Raw genomic sequence first — 22,733 nt, forward strand, 5'->3', positions numbered from 1 at the left:
AGGAAATAAGAACAGCGCTTTACTCCTGGTGTATGCTGTGCTGTGATTCTGTTCAGGCGTTGTTGGTTGTTTTAGTGGAAGTTTGTTGTAGGTTTTGCTTGTTTTTATATCCACGCAATGGACTATAAAGTACCTCATTTGGACAAACTGCACCAGCATGTCAGCATCAAACTGTCAATGTCCTTAAAACACGATCAGAACTATGATTTCTACCGTGGAAACAATTCAGAGACATAAAGTATAAACTGACTTTTCATGGATACCTGCAGAGCAGACAGCATTGCCCTTTGCTTGCCTTCCTCACACCACAGGAAAGGAAAAATTTCGAGCAGAATCTCCCCTTCCTTGCAGCTTAAATGATTTTCACTTGGGCCAAGTTGACTCCTGGCTGAACAATCTCTTAATATGCCGCTAAACTAACTAGGCAAGGTACTCCTGCCTGGGCCCTTGTTTCCTAACACTAAGGAGCCTCTTTGTGCTGTGAATATGTTTGCACCAGCCCGTCCACACACTCACATGGAGGAATATTTCCAGCCAAATAGTCTTTCAAGGGCTGTATGTTAAGTATGGTGATTTATAAACAACTCTCAGAAGTAAGCTAGTTCTTATTAGTAGTAATAAATTCTCCAGTCTGCCCTATTGTACTATTTCGATTAAGATACTTTTAGTCTACAGCGCAGCCCCCCCTACCCCCCAGTGGTTTATTTTCAAGATAAAGCTTTGGTTTCCACTTAAAAATGGGAAATGAACTCTTTACCACGGCTAACCCGAGTACCGCTCATGCCTAAGAGATCCGCATTCAGTTCCACCATGTCCTTCTTTCCTGTTCGGGCAGCAACTTGTTTATCTTTTTGTTAGCGCGCAGAAAACGGAGTCGCTGAAGCTGATCTGTAAACACTCCTGTCCCCCGGTGCCTGGGGAAGTCTAACACCGCCGGACTGCCGTGGTTTTGTGATTTGCAAGGTATTAAGCCCCGGAATTCTTTGCTGGGTGTTTTGTCCCGGGTAACACCTGCTGCTGGGGCAGGTTGGGAATTTCCAGAGCCTCTTGCCCTCCCCAGAGGGCGGCAGCACCCGGCATCATCACCCTCTGGTATTGTGGCACGGGAGCCGCGAGTTTCCCCGAGGCTGCTGGGTGTAAAGACTAGAGCGGAATCGCACCCGCTCGGATCTTTCCAGCGCCTCCCTTGTATCTACAAACCGGCAGGCTCTGGTTCATTTTTAAACTGTCGCTGACAAAGTTGGATTTTAAAAAAAATCGTAAGGAGTCGGCGCGTGGATGGAGGAAGGGCGAGAGAGGGGGGGCAGGGAATTCATCACGAGTCAACAGAGCAGCATTGATGAAGCGCTAGTGTGACTTACAGAGCGAACAAATTACTGTGGTAAAGTGATCTCACTCTTGTACCAGTGCCATCCTTGCAATGCAGGCCGTGCTTAAAGATAGCCCACTCAACAGCTCGCGCTCTGCGCAGCGCGTGCGTGCACAACAGCAAAGAGCGTTTACAGCATGCAACGAGCCAGGCAGGTTTGCAATGATGCAAGCAACAGGAGAACAACGTGCATCTCCTCCAGGACTTGCATCGTGTATGGCCAGAGTGGAGCGTACTTGCTTCTCCTGTCGGGGCGCGGAGAATCCTCCCCCTCCCCCGCATCTTCCCCCCGCCTTCCCCCGTCCATGTGGTTGCGAGCAGCCGAGCGCCTTTTCCCCCCTTAGAGTTTGGTTACAAAAAGGGAGCGAGCGGTTGTGGGGCGGGGTGTCGGCGCCGCGGCTGGGGCCAATCGGCGGTTCCGCCGGAGCCGGTTGCTAGAGGTCTCCACGTAAATCAAAGCGGTGGGAGCCAATGGGAGGGCGCGGGAGGGAGGAGCCGGGACGCGTGCCTTTGCAGTGGGCTCTGCCAAGAGGACTTGGGGGGGAGCGAGAGGAGAGAGGAGCCCGAGGCGAAAAAGTAGCTGTCAAATGCGCGGCTCCTTTAACCAGAGCGATCAGTCCGGCTCGGAGAGTCATGGCGACCACAGCGTCTAACCACTACAGCCTGCTCACCTCCAGCTCCTCCATGGTGCATGCGGAGCCGCCGGGGAGCATGCAGCCGGGCGCCGGCTACAGGGATGCACAGACGCTGGTGCAGGCGGACTACACGCTGCAGAGCAACGGGCACCCGCTCAGCCACGCTCACCAGTGGATCACGGCGCTGTCCCACGGCGGGGGAGGCGGCGGCGGCGGGGACTCGCCCTGGTCCACCAGCCCCCTGGGCCAGCAGGACATCAAGCCCTCGGTGGTGCAGCCCGGGGGCCGAGGGGACGAGCTCCAGCAGCACCAGCAGCACCAGCAACAGCAGCAGCAGCAGCAGGGGAGACCGCCCCACCTGGTGCACCACGCCGGCAGCCACCACGCCGCCGCCGGGGCATGGAGGACGGGCGCCTCGGCTCACCTGCCGCCCAGCATGGCCTCCTCCAACGGGGGGCAAGCGGGGCTGCTCTACTCCCAGCCGCCGGGCTTCACGGTCAACGGGATGCTGGGCTCCGGCCAGCCGGGCTTGCACCACCACGGCCTGAGGGATGCCCACGATGAGCAGCAGCAGCAGGGGCAGCAGCAGCACCACGGCGGGGAGCACCCCGGGGGGCACCCGCAGCCGCACCCTCCGCACCAGCAGCACCCCGGGGGCGGCGGCGGCGGGGGCCACCACGACCCCCACTCGGACGAGGACACGCCGACCTCGGACGACCTGGAGCAGTTCGCCAAGCAGTTCAAGCAGCGCCGGATCAAACTGGGATTTACCCAAGCGGACGTGGGCTTGGCCCTGGGCACCCTGTACGGGAACGTCTTCTCGCAGACCACCATCTGCAGGTTCGAGGCCCTGCAGCTGAGCTTCAAGAACATGTGCAAGCTGAAGCCTTTGTTGAACAAGTGGTTGGAGGAGGCGGACTCGTCCTCGGGCAGCCCGACCAGCATAGACAAGATCGCAGCCCAGGGGCGCAAGAGGAAAAAGCGCACCTCCATCGAGGTGAGCGTCAAGGGCGCCCTGGAGAGCCACTTCCTCAAGTGCCCCAAGCCCTCTGCCCAGGAGATCACCTCGCTGGCGGACAGCCTACAGCTGGAGAAAGAGGTGGTGCGAGTGTGGTTTTGTAACAGGAGACAGAAAGAGAAACGCATGACTCCCCCGGGAGGGACTCTGCCCGGGGCCGAGGATGTATATGGGGCAAGTAGGGACACTCCACCACACCACGGGGTGCAGACGCCTGTGCAGTGAACTCACATGGGGGTTGGCGGGGGGGAATTGTCCCCCCCCATTCCCACTCCCCCAACTTTTGATTGTTTTTTTGTTTTGTTTTGTTTTTTTAACGTTTTCTCCTATCTTAAAAACAGAACAACGACACACACACACAAAAACCTGCACTGGACTATCCCGCAAACGGTAGCAGGTGAAATGATGTGTTTTGATCTTTACAGGCGAGTGCCCATGCAATGGAGTGGAGTGAGTATCACACACAAACAGACGCGAGACAGACAGATACACGCACAGTGTCAGGCACTGAGAGAAAATTTTACAAAAAAACCCTCAATTAATTACGAAACAAGAATGGAACCGACTCTGAGCCCTGCTAAACACAAAGGCAGCTTTAATCTCGGAATGATGCTCAGTATAGGCACATGCTGCTGTGTTTATTTGATGTGGCTCCCCATTAGGAATAAAAAAATAAATCCCTTTTGATGTAGACAGTATTTAACCGTTTGAATTTGCACTGCAAGAAAATTGAAGTTTACATTAACAAATACATTTTTTTCCGACCTTGATGTTGCAAATGACTTGCATTTCCCACGGTGAGCGTGAGGGAACCATTGACCAGTCTACAAAATGTTACTGTGTTATAGCCCTTGCTTTCTTAATGTGTATATGTGACCTTTTGTTATAAACAAGTCTTCTTACATATGTGTAATGTTTATTTTCTCCTTTTACCATAGCAAATATATATAAACAAACAACTTCCACTTTCAAGAGATCTGACTCTCACAAACGCTTAAGACGTGCCTTCAGAGGCAAGCGTCCAGTTTGGAAGAGAATAATGAAAACCAATAACGTAAACTTCATTTTCAGGCAGTGTTTCGGGGTTGGGGACAGTAAAAGAAAAATGAATAGAGACTAATTGCTTCATTTTAGGGAGGAAGGCCCGTTGTGAAAGCGCTCGGAGGAAATGTTGTGGAGGTTAAATGTATGTCCAGAGTTTTCCAACAGAAAGAAAGTGACACTTTGAAGAAAACCGGGGGGAGGGGATATTTAACTTCAGACACCCCATATGTAAAGTTCTCTGTGTGCTTTTAGTATTCCTAATTACATAGCACTGGAGTATATGTGCTGATGTCAGCCTCTGAACTTGGTTTTATTGAGCAGTTTCAACAAAAAGCTATAAACAGAAAGAACGGAGAACTTGCATATATATAAGTAACACTTAGCACACGGTTCTGTCTGCATATCTCTAGTGCATTTATTGTTGCTTTACTTTCCATATTTATTTTTCCGCTCATATATAAAAACCCCACGCCCTTTGCTCAACTCGCTGCTCCATTCATTGCACGAAAGGACTAGTTTAAGTTGGGCAGCCTTGTCTCTTTCACTGGGGGAGGGGGGACCAAATGGAGTGGGGAAATGCCATTTTCAGTTCCTCTTTTCTCCCCTTCGTCGATAGCTTTAAAGTGCATTTCTTGACATTAGCTCGATGGGAAACGGTTAACTTTCCAAAAACACAAACACAAAAGGCTATGGAGGGGAGTACAGAAGAGAAAACTTGAAACAGTGGCTGTGTAGGAGATGGCGGGGCGGGGGGGACTTTACACTGTGCTAAGTACAAATTCACAAATGAACTATGTAATCAGCACAAAAGGGTGCTGTCATAGGGAAAAAAAGCTTTTTCATAATCTGAAAAGTTTGGTTAGCTGAGTGTTTGGCAATTATGGAGAAAAACGTGAAACATTCTCTCGATCAGCTCAACAGTGAATTCAGTAGGTAGGACTTTAGAATACGTTTCTTACTGGCTTTTTAAGCGGCTGTCACATTTGGTTGTCTCTTATGTTCTTGGTGAGCAAATGGCGAGTTCTGTTAGGCGTATTTATTTGCCTTTATTCTGTTTTTTCCAACGATGGTCATAATGATACAGGCACTGAGCTTTTGGGGGGGATGTATTCAGCTGCTTGCTATTTAGAGTGCTGAGAACTCGCTCCCAGTGAAAGATTCAGATCAGGGCAGATCCAGTGGTAAAGGGAGGAAATGAACTTTCAGACACGTTAATATGTGGGTAAGGTCAGAAAAACAGAGTTCAGAGGATGTTTGTGAAAAAGCCTCTAACTCTAAATAGGTTTACTTAAAATAAATAATAATAAAAAAGTTACCACGCAAACCTTACCACTATGTATATATGTTTAATATTTGTCCTTTGAAATGCAGAAATAGTTTAAATGTTTTCTTTGTCTATTTTTCTTTGTTTCTTTTTTTTTAAATGCTACCCAGGGAAATATTTTCATATCATTTTTAAGTGGCCTGCCTCAATGTATATTTATTTCTTTTAAAGCAAACAGGTTCTGGAAACTGTTTTTCTGTAGCTTTAAATGACTAGGTAAACGAAATCTATATGGGATGTAATTTTTTTTAATTATTATTTTGTTTCCGTCTCTAAAAATACTTTGTTTTGGTACATTTGGATGTGCTTGTGGGGAAAAATAAAAACGCAGAGATCCTTATATATTTATGTTAAAGTAATATTTTATTATCTACATAAAACAGAAATGCACAATACCTTCATAGTTTGTTCTACTTATTGAAATATCTGTAATTTGTTTTTAAAGATAGCATTGATTTGCATAGTTCTTAAAATCTGAAGGGAGGCGAACACTCTAGTATCTATACTGAGTTGTACTTCCTTTGTACTTAATGGGATTTTGGAGTAAGTGTTCTGGATATATCGACAGGTCCTCCGTTTATAACGTCCAGAGTCTTTTAGGTTAGCACACCAGGCCGTTCTCAGTTTGTCTTGCCAAATCTAACCGGGGCAGTATATTTTTAAGCATTGAATCCCATGATTGTAGGAGTGTCCTTCTTTTGCTGCTTCTCTAAAGAGCTCTGCTTTCGAAGCCAGCAGTCCCGTTCTCTTTGAAAGCATGTGGGAGAGGTGGCGAATATTTGCTCCTCTCTAGTCAGCTCTTAATTTAAGAGCAAAGGCGGAGCTTAATTATAAGGAGTCCTGTTAAAAACAACTAGATTTAAAGAAAAGAGCTGTCCAGTGACCTCTGGGGGGGATGCACACGCCGAGAACGCCCAGTGTTGACATGTACACTGTCTCTCTGGGTTGGGAAAACGAGCTGAATTTTGAATCGATTTAGAAAGCGAAGTGTTAGTTGGTTCCAGTGGCCCTGAAGAGCGTATAGAGGAACAATGCTGTATAAAAAAGTAACAAGTAGTCTAGCAATGGCGATGGCGGGCGGGTGGGGGAGGCGGTTAGATACAGCTGCGCTGTTTGTAACAAATTGGTCACTTTCAAGTGAAAGAGCTCCATGTTAAAGGAGCCCCTTTTGGAGCCTGGCTTACTGGTGGGCGAAATCAAACTGAGCAGTGTTAACACGTGCTCATGTGTTAAAATCCTTTTTGGTTTGCTCGGTTTCATAAATACAATATCCCCCTTTTAACGCTAGTTTCTAGGCGTGTTAGATTTCATCATCTTTTCTAACCCCTAGTCAATACTACACTCGTCCCAAACAGATTCGGCTAAATGATCTTATCTGTAGCTCGGGAGCGAGGTGTTTTGTGGCCACAGACATGCTGATGGGTAAAGTGTTTAAGCTGGGTATGGATTTAAAGTCCTAGGTCAATATTCCAGAGAACTGTCTGCAGAAAACAAGCAGCATCTGCCCTCTGCAGGACATTTCGGTGGACTTGGAGGAAATATTTGCTTCTGACAACAGGCCCTGGTTAACTCGAAACAATCACGTGGCAGCTGGACAAGATGTGACTTTGATGGATACCTGCCTTTCATAGCGGAGCAACAGTCTGCCTCCCCACTCCAGCCCCTGCACCTCTAGTTTGAGCAGCTCCAGGTTAACCGGAGTTTGATAACTGGACTATTTTTTTAAACACAGAGTAGAGTAGCACTGGAAGGAGATGAGCATCTTTCCAAAGACTTTTTCCCCTCTAGCCACAATGAACAAGCTTTCACCACCACCCCCTCAAAAAAAAAAAAACCCAAACAAAAAAAAAAAACCCACCCCATTCATGCAAACTAGGAACTTTGGATCATTATTTTGCTATTGGTAAATTAAGCAAAAATTACAAAGAAACAATTACTAGGGCTGCAGAGTTTCCTGCAGATTAGAGGAAATATAGCACCTTAACACTATGTGGGGTTTAGAGCTGGGTTGAAGCACCGATTTCTATCAGAGACCTTGCTTTATAGATCAGATCTCAACAACAAGATGCGATTTCCTCTGCTCACTCCCTCTAAAGGAGGCCGAAGCCTGCAGGCAGAATTAGATTTTTATTATATTATTAATTATTATTATTATTATAAAGGCCTTTTATTTTCCCTTGCTATTAAGGCACCGAGTAGCTGAGAAGCAGCCAATATTATCTGAGTAGCAACACCAAATATTTGGTTGCAACCCAGACCCCGCGGAGTAAGTTTCACTTCTGCGTGGAGAATGGCTTGGCTCGGCTCTCATTTCATTCCTCGATCTTCTGGTTTGTGGGGGGGCTTTAGAAATCCAGCCTGAGTCCTAGGCACGAACCGAAGAAGGGGGTCGAGGGGAAGAACTGCGGTAGTTGTAGAGAAAAAGAACGAGAAAGAGTCTCCAATATCTGGCGAATTGGCTGCAGAAGCCTTGGTGGAATGCAGAAGAGGGGCTTGGTAGATATATATATGATAAGGCCAGGCTATTGCAGTACTTGCTCGTGAATTTCTTTTTCATAAAGAGATCTATAGATAGACTAAAACAAACCAAACCCTATATTCAGTTTAGCTTTATTTTAAAAATAAAACAGAAAAAGGAGCTACAGTACGGTTGTTGGAGATCCTGTGGACTAGCACAATTTTTGCGGCCCAAACCCGATCGAATAGGAACCTGCAGAAAAGCTAGATTTTAAAAAGAGGAGTTTATGCCTCCTTCTATCCTGGTGTTTTAAGAAAATCGAAAGCTGGTTCGCTCTGCCGAATTTTTATTATTTTCTTAAGTTGCAGTTTTATGTTTACGTTTTGTTTGCCCCATGTGACAAGTGAATATGTAAATTACACTCATTTAAAATGGGTTATACATCTACAAGGCCATATGCGCGTGCGAGCAAATCAGGGTCTAACTATGTCCATATGTGGCTATGTACACACACATTTATGTTAGCACGCTCGTTTCTTCTTTCTCCACCAGATTGGCTTTAACAGCGACAAAGTTCACTTTCTTTGAATTAACTCTGTCATTTATATTACACAGCTGTAAACTCCAAAACAAAGAAACCCCCAACAAAAATTCAGTCGCAGCCTGTGTCGCTTTCTTTCTTTCCTGTCCATGGCGTTTTTGCTTTTGATATAATTAAAATGGGTTATTTGTAAATCAAGGACAGATCCTCTACAGAGAGACCAATTAACTGAGGAGCAGAAATCCACCTCTTTCTTAAAGTTTATTCCACCCACGTCTTTCGGAGCTTTTATAGCTCTTTGTTCTGGTGTTCAAGGAAAACGTGCATATTCCATTCTAGTAGGGAGAGAAAATTATCTTTATACAGCTGCCCATTATGGTGAGCCCGTCTTGAGAGCAGAATGAACTGTATGTGTAAAATATGGAAAGTTAGCGCATTAGAATTACCCAAATAAATACCCCCCAAAAGAGGCAGATGTCACAGATTTTTTTTCCCACAGAAAGAAGGGGGAGCCGTAAGTGCCCATTGGCAGCCGACTCTCTGAACAATATGTTGGTTTGGGGGGGGATGTAGCTGGTGAACTGAGATCTTACCGCAAATATTTTAAATGAAAATCAACTGTCGGTTATAAACAAATCTCCGCTCCCTTTTCTAATACGGATCTCCCCCGCCCTTTAAAAAGAGAGGGGCTCCTTTAAAGCATTGTGATGCCGTGCTATTCTGGAAAGGAGGAAAAGTTGCCTACAATTTTCTTTAGGGATATTTTTAAATGAGTGTTTTAAGTGTTTTAATTCGGAGGCAGTTTTACCTTCCCTCGGAAACCTGCTCATCAAAAGCGATATTTGGGGGGAGGGGGGAGGCGCCTCTCTTAAGTGTTTGGTTACATTGTTTTGGAAGGAAACGCCTTTTTCTTGAAAAAGTTCCTTTTTAAATCTGTAAATGGAAAAGCACAATCCTACAAAGTTCTGTTCAATAACTTGGAAGTTCGAGTATTTGTACACTCGCCTCCCTAGACTACAGTCGACTCTCCATTATGTTCCGAATGTATTAAACAACAGCAATCAAATTACAGCTCAGCAGCATTCAGCCTAGCAGTTGATGCACTTTGTTGTACTTTGAAGAGCATGTTGGGGGGGGGGGGGAGGGGAGAGGGTAATCATAGTTTCGAAAGCATTAAGAGAAAAGCACAAGCTCCTTCCCAATGTATGCCTCTCATTTAAAAAGTTACCATGGCGGTAAAAATAGTCAAAATTGTTTTGCGTGGATTTTAATAAAATAGTTTAGCCTAAGTTAAAAGTCCCTTTTCGAGAGCTACAAAGTCCAAAGAGACAAACATAAGCGTCTATTAACCCTTGTCTTATAAACTCCCAGTTGTGCCCAGCTTTCATACAGCGCTTCAAACACTGGGGGATTGGTTATGCCATATGCAGCCCATAAAGTTGAGCCTATACCACACCCTGTAAACCCATCGGAGATGTTGTGCCTACAGATTTGCAGGAGTCTCTCGATAGCAACGGATTTTCGCTGCCAATATTATGGCACAGGCTAGTCCCCTTTCCCCTTTGGAGGACGGGGGCGGTAAATCGAGTCCATACGGGGACAAAAATGTAGAATTCTGCGGGCTCCACTGAATGAGGGTGGAGACAGTTTTGCAGTGGGCTGCCAAAAGGAGCGAGATCTCCTAAAATCCCTGTTGGGGGAAATGTGTACCCTTTGTTCAAAATAAACTACCCGGGGTGGGGGGGGGGGGAATGAGCGGAAAGGTGATCGCAGTTATTAGGCGCTTTGGAGCAGCCATCGCTGCTGACTTTAAACCCCGAACGAAACAGCGGTAAAACACGATGGGATGCTCCTGATCATTTCTGCTGGGTGTGCCAAAGAGCTTTTAAGCAGGATGCAAACAACAGTAGCTAACAGCGGCCCACACGCCAGACCGGGAAAGGAAAATCAAATATAAAAATCAATTTACAAATGGAAAACACGCTAAAATAGACCCGTTTCACAACTCAGACGTAGGACCCTGACCCAGCTCGGCCAGCTAAATTTGACCTTATTCTTCATGAAACCTAAAGGGGGAAGGAAAATGTCCTCACTCTGCGACGCTGTTTGTACCCCATTCCGGATACGCGGGCAAGTAATCAGGCGAATACAAAATGAAGTTAGACTAACATACTGTGCATGCAATTTGTCTGCTCTATAAGTCTCAGCTACGACTCTGCTGTGTCCCCCAAGGATTTCAGGGGCATAGCTGACCGTTAGAATAGCAGAATTTAACCAGAGCAACTGCATCTTATCCCAACTAGTGTTTGCGAGAGTTATCATCAGCATTGCAGGCGCGTTTGAGTAATGTAGAGAGGTCACTGGCAAAAGGAGGTGGTCAGACAGCCCGTATGACTGGAACAACGATATTTAAAACAAATAAAAAAAGCCGATCAGGAGCGTATTAAAAGGATGCCAGGCCGTAGGTCTGCTGCCAGTGGCTTGCGGTAGAGATTTCTTGGCTGGTTCTAAAAGGGTGGCAGTTCTGGCTTTAGTGTTTAAGGGGAGAAACTCGGGCAGAGGCCACGCTGCAAAACTGTTTGTAAAATGCCCTCTCTCCCTCACTCCAGAACTTGCAAGAGATTCTTATGAAAGTTAGGGCTTGTCTTAGGCTGCCTGAGTCATTCATTAATTCTCTTTCCCTCCTTGGTTCATTCATGTCTGCAGTCATTCATTGCCAAGTCCATGGAGGCATCAGCTCCTTGGTCAGTAGGGGAGACATACAAACAAGGATGGTGCTATTTATTTCCCTCTGCCTGTGGATTTCTAAGACATTCAAGCAGGCACAATCATTAAACTAATTTGTATTTGATTGTTTGGGCGGACGGGGGTTAGTTTTATTGCACTAAGCATTCAAGCACGCACGCATCGCTGATTACCAGTATACATTAAATAAAGTTGTTTGTACACATTGTCTTACCACATATAGGCAGTCTTATTATTCTAATTACTCTAATTAGTGCATTGAAATGTTTTCTACTTGATTTGAGGAGACAGTGATTAGTTCTGTTACTTCTTTTAACTCTTATATCATGGGAAACTGTTGATGCATGTTCCAATTACTTTATTTTTCTCTTGACTATAGTGCGGGCGAAAAGTATAATGAACATTATCAACCTCGGTGAGCGGCAACTTTGATCTGTTCCCCCAACTTGAAAGAGCTTCCATTTTTTCGGATAGATTTTTTTTTTTTGCCCCAACCATACAGATATATTTTAAACGCTAGATTTCGAACTATCATCAATAATTCCTTGTAGCCCACACAGTGCAATGCGGGCTCCCGTTCCTCAGTGCTTTGGCGTATAATGATCGTAGCATTTACTTTTTAAAAAGCTATCTGGAGTATATTTTCTGGAAATCCATTTCATAAGCTTTAAATTAATGTTACTATTAACTGATAAGATCAGTTCATCAAACACGTTACTTCGATAGGGAATTGTAATTAAACCCTTAATCCCGTTGGAGACTTTTTTCTTTAAACACTTTTTTTTTTTAAGAATGGGAAGGGGTTCAAAGTTGAGCATCGCAAGTCCAGCAGGGGGATTAATTCGTTATCTAAATAACCATCTTGCCTATTGATCCAATAGACTTTTTGTTTTTACCTTTGGTGTTTATCTGCGAGGCCCTGAAAATGAGGATACTACAAAGCGAGCAATTTGGATGCAACTCGCCTCCCGCTCCGTCTGCAGAAATAGAGACTGGCTACTTCTGAATAAGAAACACGCCGCTTTTATTGGTGGCTTTCCCCTCCTTGCTGTGGTTTGGTACATATACATAGGGGGGAATGGCCAGTGAATTCGTAGCCGTCCAGATGTGGAAGGAAATTGTGGCGTTCCATAGGGGACTCTCCGGCCTAGCTTGCTTACATTTACACTAGGATTAGCCGGGCTCTGAAGCCCCGTCCATAACCCTTTCCCGAGTGCCCGGCCCTAAGAAACGCCGCACAAAGGGGAGAACCTCAAAGAGCCTGTTCCCAATGACCCCGCGGCTGCTGAGGTTCCTTAAAACCGCCGCCCCCAAGCCGGTGGCGCGGGTGAAACCGGCTCCTCTGCTGCTGGTGCCGGGAGCTGGGGGCAGCGCGTCTCCGCCTTTGCACGGGGCTGCCGGGGGAAGCTCCGGGTGGGGCTGGAGAGTCCAGAGCCCCGAGCGGACCCGGCTGCTCCGCCCCGCATTGAAAGGAAACGGCGCCCTCCCAAAGCCTGGCTGCTCGGCTCTTTAGCCCAGGCGATGCCTCCCCGGCCAGCCAGACCCTTCAGAGCCCCCCCGCCGCGGTCGGGAGCTTGCAAAGCTGCTTCAGGGGACTCGGCTGCAGGCAGGGAGGATCCCCGGGGCGGGGGAGAGGGAGGGAGAGCGCCCTGCGCGAGCCAGGCGGCTGCTGCTGGGAGTTGGGGCGGGGCAGGCACCCCTGGGGGGTCAGTCCCAGGAAGGGGGTGGGGGAGAGTCTGCTTCCCCCTTCCCCGAGAGACTCGCAGCATTTGGAGCCGGGGCTGCCTGAGGCGTTTCCAAGGGACGGTCCGTGTCCCTCGGCCATTAAGGCGCTCTGCTGTAGCCGGAGCGGCCCCGGATTTATCCTTTCCCGGAGAGTGTATTGTGCCACGCTGTCCCCTCCCCCCTCGCTGGCTCTGTTATGTAACAAAGTGTCCCCCGCGAGTGTACTAGACAATAAAGCTCCCCCCTCCCCTTCAGCCCCTGCCCGGTGCATCTGTTCGGGGGGATTTCTTTCCCGGCAGCAGGGAGGTCAGAAAGTGGATCTTGGGCGCCCCACAGCGGCCACAGCTGCAATTGGCGCGTTGGCGCTGCCTCTTCTCGCCTGCTCAAATCTGAGCAAAACCCTCGATTGGCCCGGGTCCGTTTGGCTAAGCTCCGGGCAAGCCTAGGCCTGGCCAGTGGCTGCAGCCGGGCTAGCGTCATGAAACTTAACCCCAGTGGGTGGAAGGAAGGGCGAAGGAACTGCCCCCCCCTCCACACACACACCCCCGCCGAGGCAGGGCGAGCCAGCGGGGTCACAGAGCCCCTTGCGCTTTGCGTCTCATAGCGCAGGTGAGAAGCTTTTTGAAGCTCCTGATCCGCTTTGAAGCGGATCCCAGATGGAACGACACCCGCCCTGGGCCAGCTGCGCTCTGGTGCCCGGCGGGCGCTGGCGGGGCCCCGATGTTCCCCGGGAGCAGAGAACGTGGAGCCGGGTGTGGCTGGCGTGAAGTCAGCGCAGGGCTTGGGCTCGGGGGAACTTCAGCACGCAGCAGTTCGCCTGACAGCGACTGGCCCTCGGGTACTGTCCCTAGGGGCAGGTTATAACCAGTGACCGCCCACCAGATGGACCGATTCCCAAAGAACGTTATTTTCAGAAAACTGCGCCCTCTTTACCGGCATGGGGGGGGGTGCTCTTCGGCGGGGCAGAGTAAACGGAACCCCTCAGATCCACGCAGCGTTGTATGGTACTAAAGCAAAGTACTTAACGTGCATTCATCTGGGGGGTGTTGGGTTGAGGTCCGGAAAGATTTATTTTACAGCAGAATCCGGCTCTATTACTGCATCACTGCCCAGTCGGAGACACGAGCAAGTTTGAATTCATCTCTGAATAGCTACTTAGAGGGGGAAATATTTACTACATTGAGTTTGATGGCCATCACGGCAGGAATAGTTTGCCATCCAGTTCAGTGTTTAGGGCCTGAGCCAAAGTCCGTTTAAATCTCTAGTTATTGGACTAAGGCTGGGGCTTTGGATCAGGTCTTTGAGTTTGTCTGGTCCAAAAGCGACAGCTGAATTAATCCCGTTGCATTAATCACGATAGCAGCGGCGCCCTTCTAGGGCGAACAGTTGTACTTCTCTTCATGGGGCAGCAGCTGGTATTTACTTAACCATCCGCGACCACTGGTAACAAACAAATGGGAGAGGTCGTTTTACGCAAACCTGTCCTCACCCCCGGTCTAGCGATTCCCCTTTCTTATGCCAGGAGCAGGGCTGCGGAGGGGAACTACTCATTCAACTCAACCACTCGCTATCTCTTTTCACATCAACCTTCAATTCCGGAACATGTTCGATAGTCTGATCAAATAATTCGACCTTCCCTTCGCAAGGCATCTAAATAACAATTCAGCGAGAGCCCTGTCTATTCACTAGCCCTAATGAGTTTCACTTCCTCTTCTTATCTCGAGGGTGAATCTAAGTTATGCGGTCTCCCCAGTAATCATGCGGACTTTTTGTCTCTTGCTTTCTGTTGTTGTTGTTGTTGTTGTTACTGTTGTTGTAAAGTTTTCTCCAAGGTCTAATTCTAGAGCGAATTATCTCGGTGTAAAACACAATCAGTGGAAACACTGCTTGCAAAAAAAAAAAAACCAACCAAACAAAAAAACCCAACCCTCTGATTGCTTTAATTTCGGCCTTTCCTTTCAGACTTTCCTTTCTTTCTCTTGCTGGAGTGCTTGCACTGACAAAGGGATATACAAGAGCTGACATGACTCCCCGCAAAATATCCGCGCCCCCCAACACGAACACACTTCCGAAAAGCAGGGCCCGGATAGCAGTAAATATTTAATCGCTCCTTTGCTTGCTGAGCCGGGAGATCCTGGCTGTAACCGGTAACGCACAATGTTACAGACCCCCCGCCCCCCGCAGTGGTGATGCACACGGGGCTCTGCACCCCGCCGGGGTGACGGCTCCAGGCGCGGTGTGCGATTGTTGTCCGTTTGCACGGCGCCCGCGGAGTTCTGCGGCAGAACAGATGGGCTCCCGCGCGTGGCTTGCAGCAGCCAGGACAACTTTTGGGGACGTGCTTTGGCCACGAGCCGAGGCACGCGAGGGGCAGCAGCGAGCCAGCAGTGGGGAAGACACATGCGTGCCCGAGGCTGCCTTGCCCCCACACCCAACCAGGGGCAAGTGCTCTCTGGCCTTAGCCAGCCAGCGAGGTAGGTCCCCGAAAAGCAGAACAAGAGGGGCTGAATCAATACCTTGGCCGCAGTAGAGCATTGCCCCTTACAATCGGCGTTGGGCTGTAATATGCACAGCCGGGTGCTGCCCTCCACGCGGGGGGACAAGGAAGAAAACTTGGCTGGGGCATGAAGGAAGCCATCAGCAGCCTATTCAGGTAGGGGCTATCCAGTGCAAGAAAAGGGCATCCCTTTGCCTAGCTAAGGCCTTCTCCAGCTCCATAGAGGCTGAGCACTCTGGAGTCAGCTTTCTCCTGGTAAGATGCGTCCCTGTAGGAATAGCATAAGTCTGAGTACAAAAGAGGGGAATGATTTATGTTCTTTCAAGCTGCAGGAATAACAGACTGACATACCTCAGGGGTTCCTAGAATATAGGCCATTTCTGATGGTCATTCCTTCTCTGCAGCTTCTGCGTGGCCATTTACAGCAGGTCCATGTGCAAGCCAGAGCCACCAAACTGCTACTCTCTCCTCCAGGAGCCCTGCAAAAATGAAGTTCATTTTCTTGAAAAAGAGCTGAGAGGCTACCTTCTGGCAGGGAAGACAGATGCGGACTCATAGCCAGACTTAGCATATTTGGGCAGGCCCCATGAAACAATTCCCTCTGCTTCTACATCCTTCCCCTCAAGAAACAACACCACAACCATCTATGCACAGGGCTGGTTTAAAAACTGTGGGTGGGGGGAGCCAGAGGATTCTTAGAGATATCTCTAGATGTGACTGACTCATTTTTCATACAAAGTTGGTATAGGTGTAATCTTTCGGCACTCTCTAACCCCAGCTGCAGAAATGTAACCCAGCTGCTTATTCCGTTCAACTCTCCTTATTAGTTTATACAGGTTTCTGTTTTCAAATTGATCTGTCCTCAGAAAAGGGCAAGAAACTTTAAACACAAATAAAGTGTCCTTTAAATTTCTCTCAATTTACAGTTTTTCTACAACATCCATCGGCGCACCACAATCTAAGTGCTTCCTGAATTAGGGGAACACATGGCTGAAGGCTCCAGGAGGCTCAACGGCCAGTTCCCAGTGGTTTATTTCCTTGTTGGGAGATAAATGAGTAGACAAAGATCCAGGATTGCAATCCAAGTCTAATTTTATTGGCAAGAATCTACGCTCTCCAACAGGGATTTTGAGATAATTTTGATAACTCACAAATATAATACAACAGAACTTCAGGTAAGCAGCTGTCTTCAGGTTCTGAGCCAGGCTGCTGTTTTAAGACTTAACTCTTCACCAAATATATCAAAATTTCCTGACAACCATATGTTCCTGTCCCGCTTAAGAAAATCATTCCTGCTCCAACTAGGTCCTGCTTGCTCAGCTTCTCTGAGTTTGGACTCTATGAGTGAGATTTTCAAATGTACTGAGGGCTGGCCTACCTCTCTGTCCCTACTGAAGTCCATTTATCAAGTTCAATGGAAGGAGTTGGGTGAAATTCTTGCCCCATTAAAGTTAATGGCAAAACTCCCATGGAATTCAATAGGACCATGATTCCATCCCATGTCTAATGGTGCTGGGACAAGTAAGCTGCCCTCCTCTGTCCAACTACTCTGCAATACAAAGGAAACACAAACACTATTAGAATTTAATAAACCTCCCTCTTAAAATGGAAATGTTTTTCAGGAGTTTTCATCTCTTGCTTGTATTTATGGCAAGTGACTTTAAACTTAGAGTTACCAGTTCATCAATGAGCTGTGGTGTATCTGCAGTGGCTATTAAGCCTTTCTACAGATTCCCATTCAGATATTTTTGTCAATAATACCATTGGTTTCATATCTTTACTGCTTTTGTTACACTACCTAAGCTGTTTATTTTACTCCCATTATAAGTATTTGTAAAAAAAAAAAAAAAAAAAAACCCCAAACCCCTTTTCAAAATGCTATGACAGAATTTGGTTCACCAAAGCAGGTAGAAAAGACTTACCGTTTGAACTTTACACCGTCTCTCACTGATATTCAGTCTGGTGTCTCAGTCTCCCACTAATCCAAGCAGCAAACTGAGGTGCAGAGAATAAAAAATTAAGTAGTTGAGAGAGAAAATGAAAGACTAGACAAATAAGGTTATTGAATCAAATGGACAAGCACTATAATATTAAATAAAATTGGGTGGAAATAATCAGAGTTGATCAGCTCAATATCGGTTACATGCCCATAACTGATACTGAGATGATCAACTCTGATTATTTCTACCTAATTTTATTTAATACTTATTTTATATATATATGTAAAAGCATTGCCTAATACAGAAAGGGGAAACAGTGGATAAATTATTGATTGGTACAAAGGGACTATAGCTCCATCTAAGCCCTAAATTAAATGTGTTCTGTTAATATAGCTCAGTCTACAGTAGACAGGATACCACTATGATTATACACCCTTTTGAAGCAGAAGAAAAGAGCCTAAAAAAGAGTTTCAGGAACACTTAGGATGATAAAAGTGTACTAGGATTCATAACATACTCTCCCCTTGGATTTCCATAGCGAGTCTGAGGAACTGGATGTGGTTGACCTTTCCTGCCCTGCAATTTTAGCAAATAGTGTCAGTGTTTAATCCATATCTATGCAACGTATAGGTCCAGTGATAGTAGTTTTGTCTACATTCCTGATTTCAGCTGTCCAATCCAGACTAGCATTTATTAGTAATTTTTTTTACTAAACAGGATAAAAACAAAGTATGGTCCGGAGCTTATAGCTGTTTGATCTTGGGCAAGTTACAGGCTTTTTCAAATGTAAACCACTAAACCTACCTCACAGAGATTTTAGGTCTGGGCCTTAATGATTAAAAGTCAAATTTAGCAAAGTGCTTAAACATGTGTAACTTCTTATTTATTATTTGTATTGTCATAGCACCTAGGAGCCCGAGTCATGGACCAGGACCCCACTGTGCTAGGCACTGTAAAAACACAGAACAAAAAGATGGTCCCTGCTCAAAGAGAGTACAATCTAAGTTTAAGACAAGTGACTACAGACACACAGATGGGTAGCACATGTTCTTAAATCAATGAAATTAAAGCATGTTCTTAAAGTTAAGCATAAGCTTAAGGGCTTTACTGAATCAGGACCTAAATATCTGTAAAGTGCTCAGAGATGCTCAGGTTTAAAGCACTACAGAATTGGTAAGTATCATTATAGTAGAATATGACAATAGTGAATGTTCTAACGTGAGGAACAAGCAATCCTGATGGACCAGCAGGATCTTAACACCTTAGCCAACACAGCAAGAATAATTTTTATACATACAGTGTGTTTGCCCAACTCCTTTTCCTGTTACAATCACAAAATGCATGTACTCCAGCACTACAATTTACTTAACCAACAGATACCACATCGCTGTTTCTATAAACAGTCTCCACTCTGCTGTGGTCTACAAGACTGTGCCCATCTCTTCAGCAATAAAGGAAAACATAACAGGTACTTTCCCTCTGGGAGAGAGATGCAGCCAACAGCTACAAAATGGTCACTTTAGGGCTGCAGTTGCTTGACTCTGCCAGATTTAAAGGGCCATCCCCAGAGACGCTTCTGGGGAAAATGCTGCCCTGAGGAAAGTTACTAGGGAGTTCTATTCTCCTTCTTAGTGCAGAAGAAATGGTACATTTTCACAATCTCTCGCAAATTATGTTCTGAAACATTTAAGTAAAGCAAATACTATTTTCAATTTTTATTAGTAACTTCCATTAAAGTATACTTGGATGATTTGATATTAACATTAAAAAATATGGGTTGGATATTTGTCATAGATAATCTGCATATATGGATGAATGTAATCTATTAATTGGTGCATGGGCCTAAACTCCTCATGCAGGGGCCATACATTTATATGATATCTCTGGCTTGGGGAGTTTGTATTTGGACTCTTGATTGGATTGAAAGATGTGTGAAAGTGCTTGTAGCTGGCCAGCTCCCTATTGACCACCTATCTGAGGAGACTCAAAGGAGCTCTTTATTTCAGCATAAGATTTCCTTCTTGCTATCAGGTGACAGAATATGAAGAAGTACTCACTCCTTTGACAAATTATTAATTATTCTCAAACTGTGCCCCTTTTCTGGTGATCTACCATCTTTAATGAGGGAGACACAGGGGTGTGAAGGCCTGTGTTTATTTGAGAATAGCAGAATGCCTGGGGTTAAAGTTTAACTTGAAGGCTGCTGTTGGCCTCTCCCCAGTGATTAAAATATTAAAAAGTAGAAGGGGGCAAATACAAAGAAACAAACAGATATCTGCAATGCAGCTCTGAAGATTTAATCAGTGCCAAAATTTATGGTATCTTAAATCCCTTTTCTTTTCCTTGACTAATACAGATAGTAAAATAATTATTTTGCTGTGTTCTGGTGAAGCATACTTAATCTGAGAACTTCATAGTTAAGCTTAATGACACTACTAGAAGATATGATCAATATTTCCCCATTTCACAGACAGGGAATCTGAGTCACAGAGATTTTGCAATTTGCCCAGAGGTTACACAGCAAAGCTGGGAGAAGAGTCAGCAATATAACCCTCCAGATCGTCCAGTTCCCAGTCTCTAATTCTAACTACTAAACTGTTCATATAATTTTTGGTATGTAATCCACAGAAAATAAACTGGCCTATGCTTTGTATAGGGTGCTGCTGTACGCCTTATAGAAGGTATGATTGTTAGGTAATTGCAAGTCACCCTAAATAATTATACCACCACATCAGAATCAACAAAATATATAGAAAAGAAAAACACACAAATACTGCAAACAGCACATGTTAAGCCTCAGTTATTCCAGTAGCTGGGTCAGATAACTTTGTATACAAACATTTCATGAATACTTGAGGGAATTTATTAACACAAACAAAATCATAATGAAATGTCTTTATCTCATCTAGGAATATTGTATCTTAAGTTTTCTGTACTATACCTACCCCAGTGAAATGTTAATTTTACCTATTTTCAAAATGCCATGTTCAACAGTTTAGCTCTCGAGAGAGACGGTGGCTGAGGTAATATCTTTTATTGGACCAACTTCTGTGGGTGAGAGAGACATGTTTTCGAGCCACACAGAGCTCTGGGATTGACATGGCTACAAATACAGTTTAGCTCTCTGACATTTCACTCCTGTATATGCTAGGAACTGGAACCACTTTCAGCAATAGATCCCCTTGAACAGGTGTTGAAATATGATAGTGTAGACCAGACAACTATTTTCAGTACTGTTTAATGAGGAAAGACTGACAGTTGCTTACACCAATCACAGTTTCTGAAACTGTATTAAGTGCTCGTGTAAACCGCACACAACCATTTTCAGAACTGACTCAGGGGCTCCCTCAGTTTAGGCACCCATAGCACCCCCCCAACCTAGACACTGCACCCCTTCACCCAGAGTCCAGCCTCGGGGCATCTTCCCAGCCCAGACACCTGCACCCCTTATCCCCAGAGCCCAGGAATCCAGAGAGAGAAACAGGCTGATGCTGGGTCCCGGGCTTGTACAGCATTTCCTGTACATTGCCTCCTTCCTTCAGGACATGCTGGGAACCGCAGCTGCTGGGAACCCTCCAGCTCCTCCCCCCCGCCCAGCAGGGTCTTGTTTTTGTGAGCTGGAGAGCTCCAGTAGCCCCTAGTGCTGGCCAGGAGTTCTGTGGCACCAATTCTGTAGGGGGGAAGGGGTAATGAAATTCTGTGCAGAACATTAATTTTGCACAAATTCGGCATTGCACACTGGCACAGAATTCCCCCAGGAGTATACAATGCACAGACATTTAAGTACATAAGAATGGGATCCACAAATGCTAGCAAACTGAGTGGGGAGTGGCCAATAGGAAATGCTGAAGAGAGCAGTGTGGCCTACAACCTGCCCACTCAGGGAGTTAGTCACTTAAGTCTGGACTGGATGGAGCATCTATCTCTGCTTGGGTTTCTCAGCTAGGGATTATCATTTTGGGATTCTCAGTTAGACACCAAAGCGTTTTTTTAAAGAAATGCTGGAGGGAGGACTCTACATTTTAGTCGAGTGGTTAGAGCACTCCCCAGAATGCATGAGATCGGGACTCAATTACCCTTTCCCCCCTTTACTTGATGTGGAGAAGAGATATCAACTCTCAGATGAGGACCCCAGCCACTTGGTTTGGCATATTATGGTGTGGGTCCCTCTCAATCTTCTTGATGTAGCTGTTCCAGTATGTATAAATAGTTAAATGTGGTTTGAGACAGAAAGAGAATGATTCTATAGCCTAGTAGTTAGGGAACTTTCAGACAGGTGGGAAAACTAAATTCAAATACCCTGTCTCCACCTCAGGCTCGAAGGAGGAGAATGAACCCTAGTCTTCTACCTTCTGGGTGAGTACCCTAACCACTGGACTGAAGATTACATAAGGTACACTGCTGCCTCCTCGTTCCTCCCCTGACCTGTTCTGAGAGAGTTTAGGCATGCTCTGAGCATGCCTACTGGATAAGACCCTGCATGCAAGTTGATAGGTGGGGAGATACCTAGTTGAGGATCTCAGTGGGGTTTAGGTGTGAGATAGGTGCCTAAACTGAGAGAATGGTGCACATGCTTACTGGCCGAAACTCAGGCACCTAGGGCTTTTAGGTATCCAGAATTAAGCAGCAGCGGAGCAAGGGTTTTGAGGATCTCATCGGTGCCAAAATGTTGGATTTAGGTGTCTAAAGAGGTAGTTGGATGCCCAAGTCCCTTTGTGCATGTAGTCAAAGGTGTTTTTCATCCTTTAGTAACAGGGTTCCTATGTTAAAAATGCAACTACAAAAATCACAAATTAAATTGCCAATGGATACAATGTCAGAAAAACAATATGTTTTTTTTCCAGAATACCGAATGTCTCTCTGCCAACTTAGTTCGCTCTTTAATATGGATAATTTATTTAAATTAGGGGTTGTTCACTCTACAGCTTTTAAATTAGGGCCTGAGCCAATGTCATGGAAGTCAAGAAGAGTTTTCCATTAACTGCAGAGGGCTTTGAATCAGGCCCTTAACTTCTAACCAGTTAGTGGCATGGTTGTTTCTAAATACATTTCGGTCCACACACAATGTGACTAAAATTCACTTAACAAACATGTTGGCTAACAATGTTTTTGACTTTGTCAAAGGCCTAGGAAGGCACGTGGGTTCTTCTCTGCCAGTAAATGGTTCAGCATACTGGCTTTTTGAAACAATGACAGGACTTCCTGAGTTACCTGTGTACTTAGTTTGGCTGCTTATCCTTCGTCCCAGAACTCTAAGGTGTGACATCACAGTATGCATTGCTGCATATACTGCTGGTATCATTCAGAGGGCCTGAAGGACATGTACACAATCCCCAACTTAGGCACTAGGTGGTTACTTTTTCCCAGAAAGCACCAGTGAAAGCACATTAGGCGGTGTGGAGGCATAAATATGGCTGATCCATTGTTGTGAGGCAAA

General features: G+C 45.9%; 1 protein-coding gene and 1 long non-coding RNA gene across 2 annotated transcripts; one reads left to right on the plus strand and one right to left on the minus strand.

Annotated features, from left to right (window-relative positions):
* The first annotated feature begins 1,913 nt into the window (after window positions 1–1,913).
* Window positions 1,914–6,320, plus strand: POU3F2 (POU class 3 homeobox 2). The gene has a single exon (XM_037894501.2). The coding sequence runs from the start codon at window positions 2,003–2,005 to the stop codon at window positions 3,245–3,247; it is 1,245 nt and encodes a 414-aa protein (XP_037750429.1). The 5' UTR covers window positions 1,914–2,002; the 3' UTR covers window positions 3,248–6,320.
* Window positions 6,321–13,582: 7,262 nt separating this feature from the next.
* LOC119565689 lies at window positions 13,583–18,873 on the minus strand. Its single transcript, XR_005224500.2, has 3 exons — window positions 16,735–18,873; window positions 15,708–15,835; window positions 13,583–15,624 (listed from the first exon to the last, which is right to left on the minus strand). It is a non-coding gene; the product is annotated as an uncharacterized LOC119565689 (long non-coding RNA).
* Between the last annotated feature and the right edge of the window lie 3,860 nt (window positions 18,874–22,733).

This window comes from Chelonia mydas, chromosome 3 (assembly GCF_015237465.2).
Source record: "Chelonia mydas isolate rCheMyd1 chromosome 3, rCheMyd1.pri.v2, whole genome shotgun sequence".
NCBI classification, from domain to species: Eukaryota; Metazoa; Chordata; order Testudines; family Cheloniidae; genus Chelonia; species Chelonia mydas.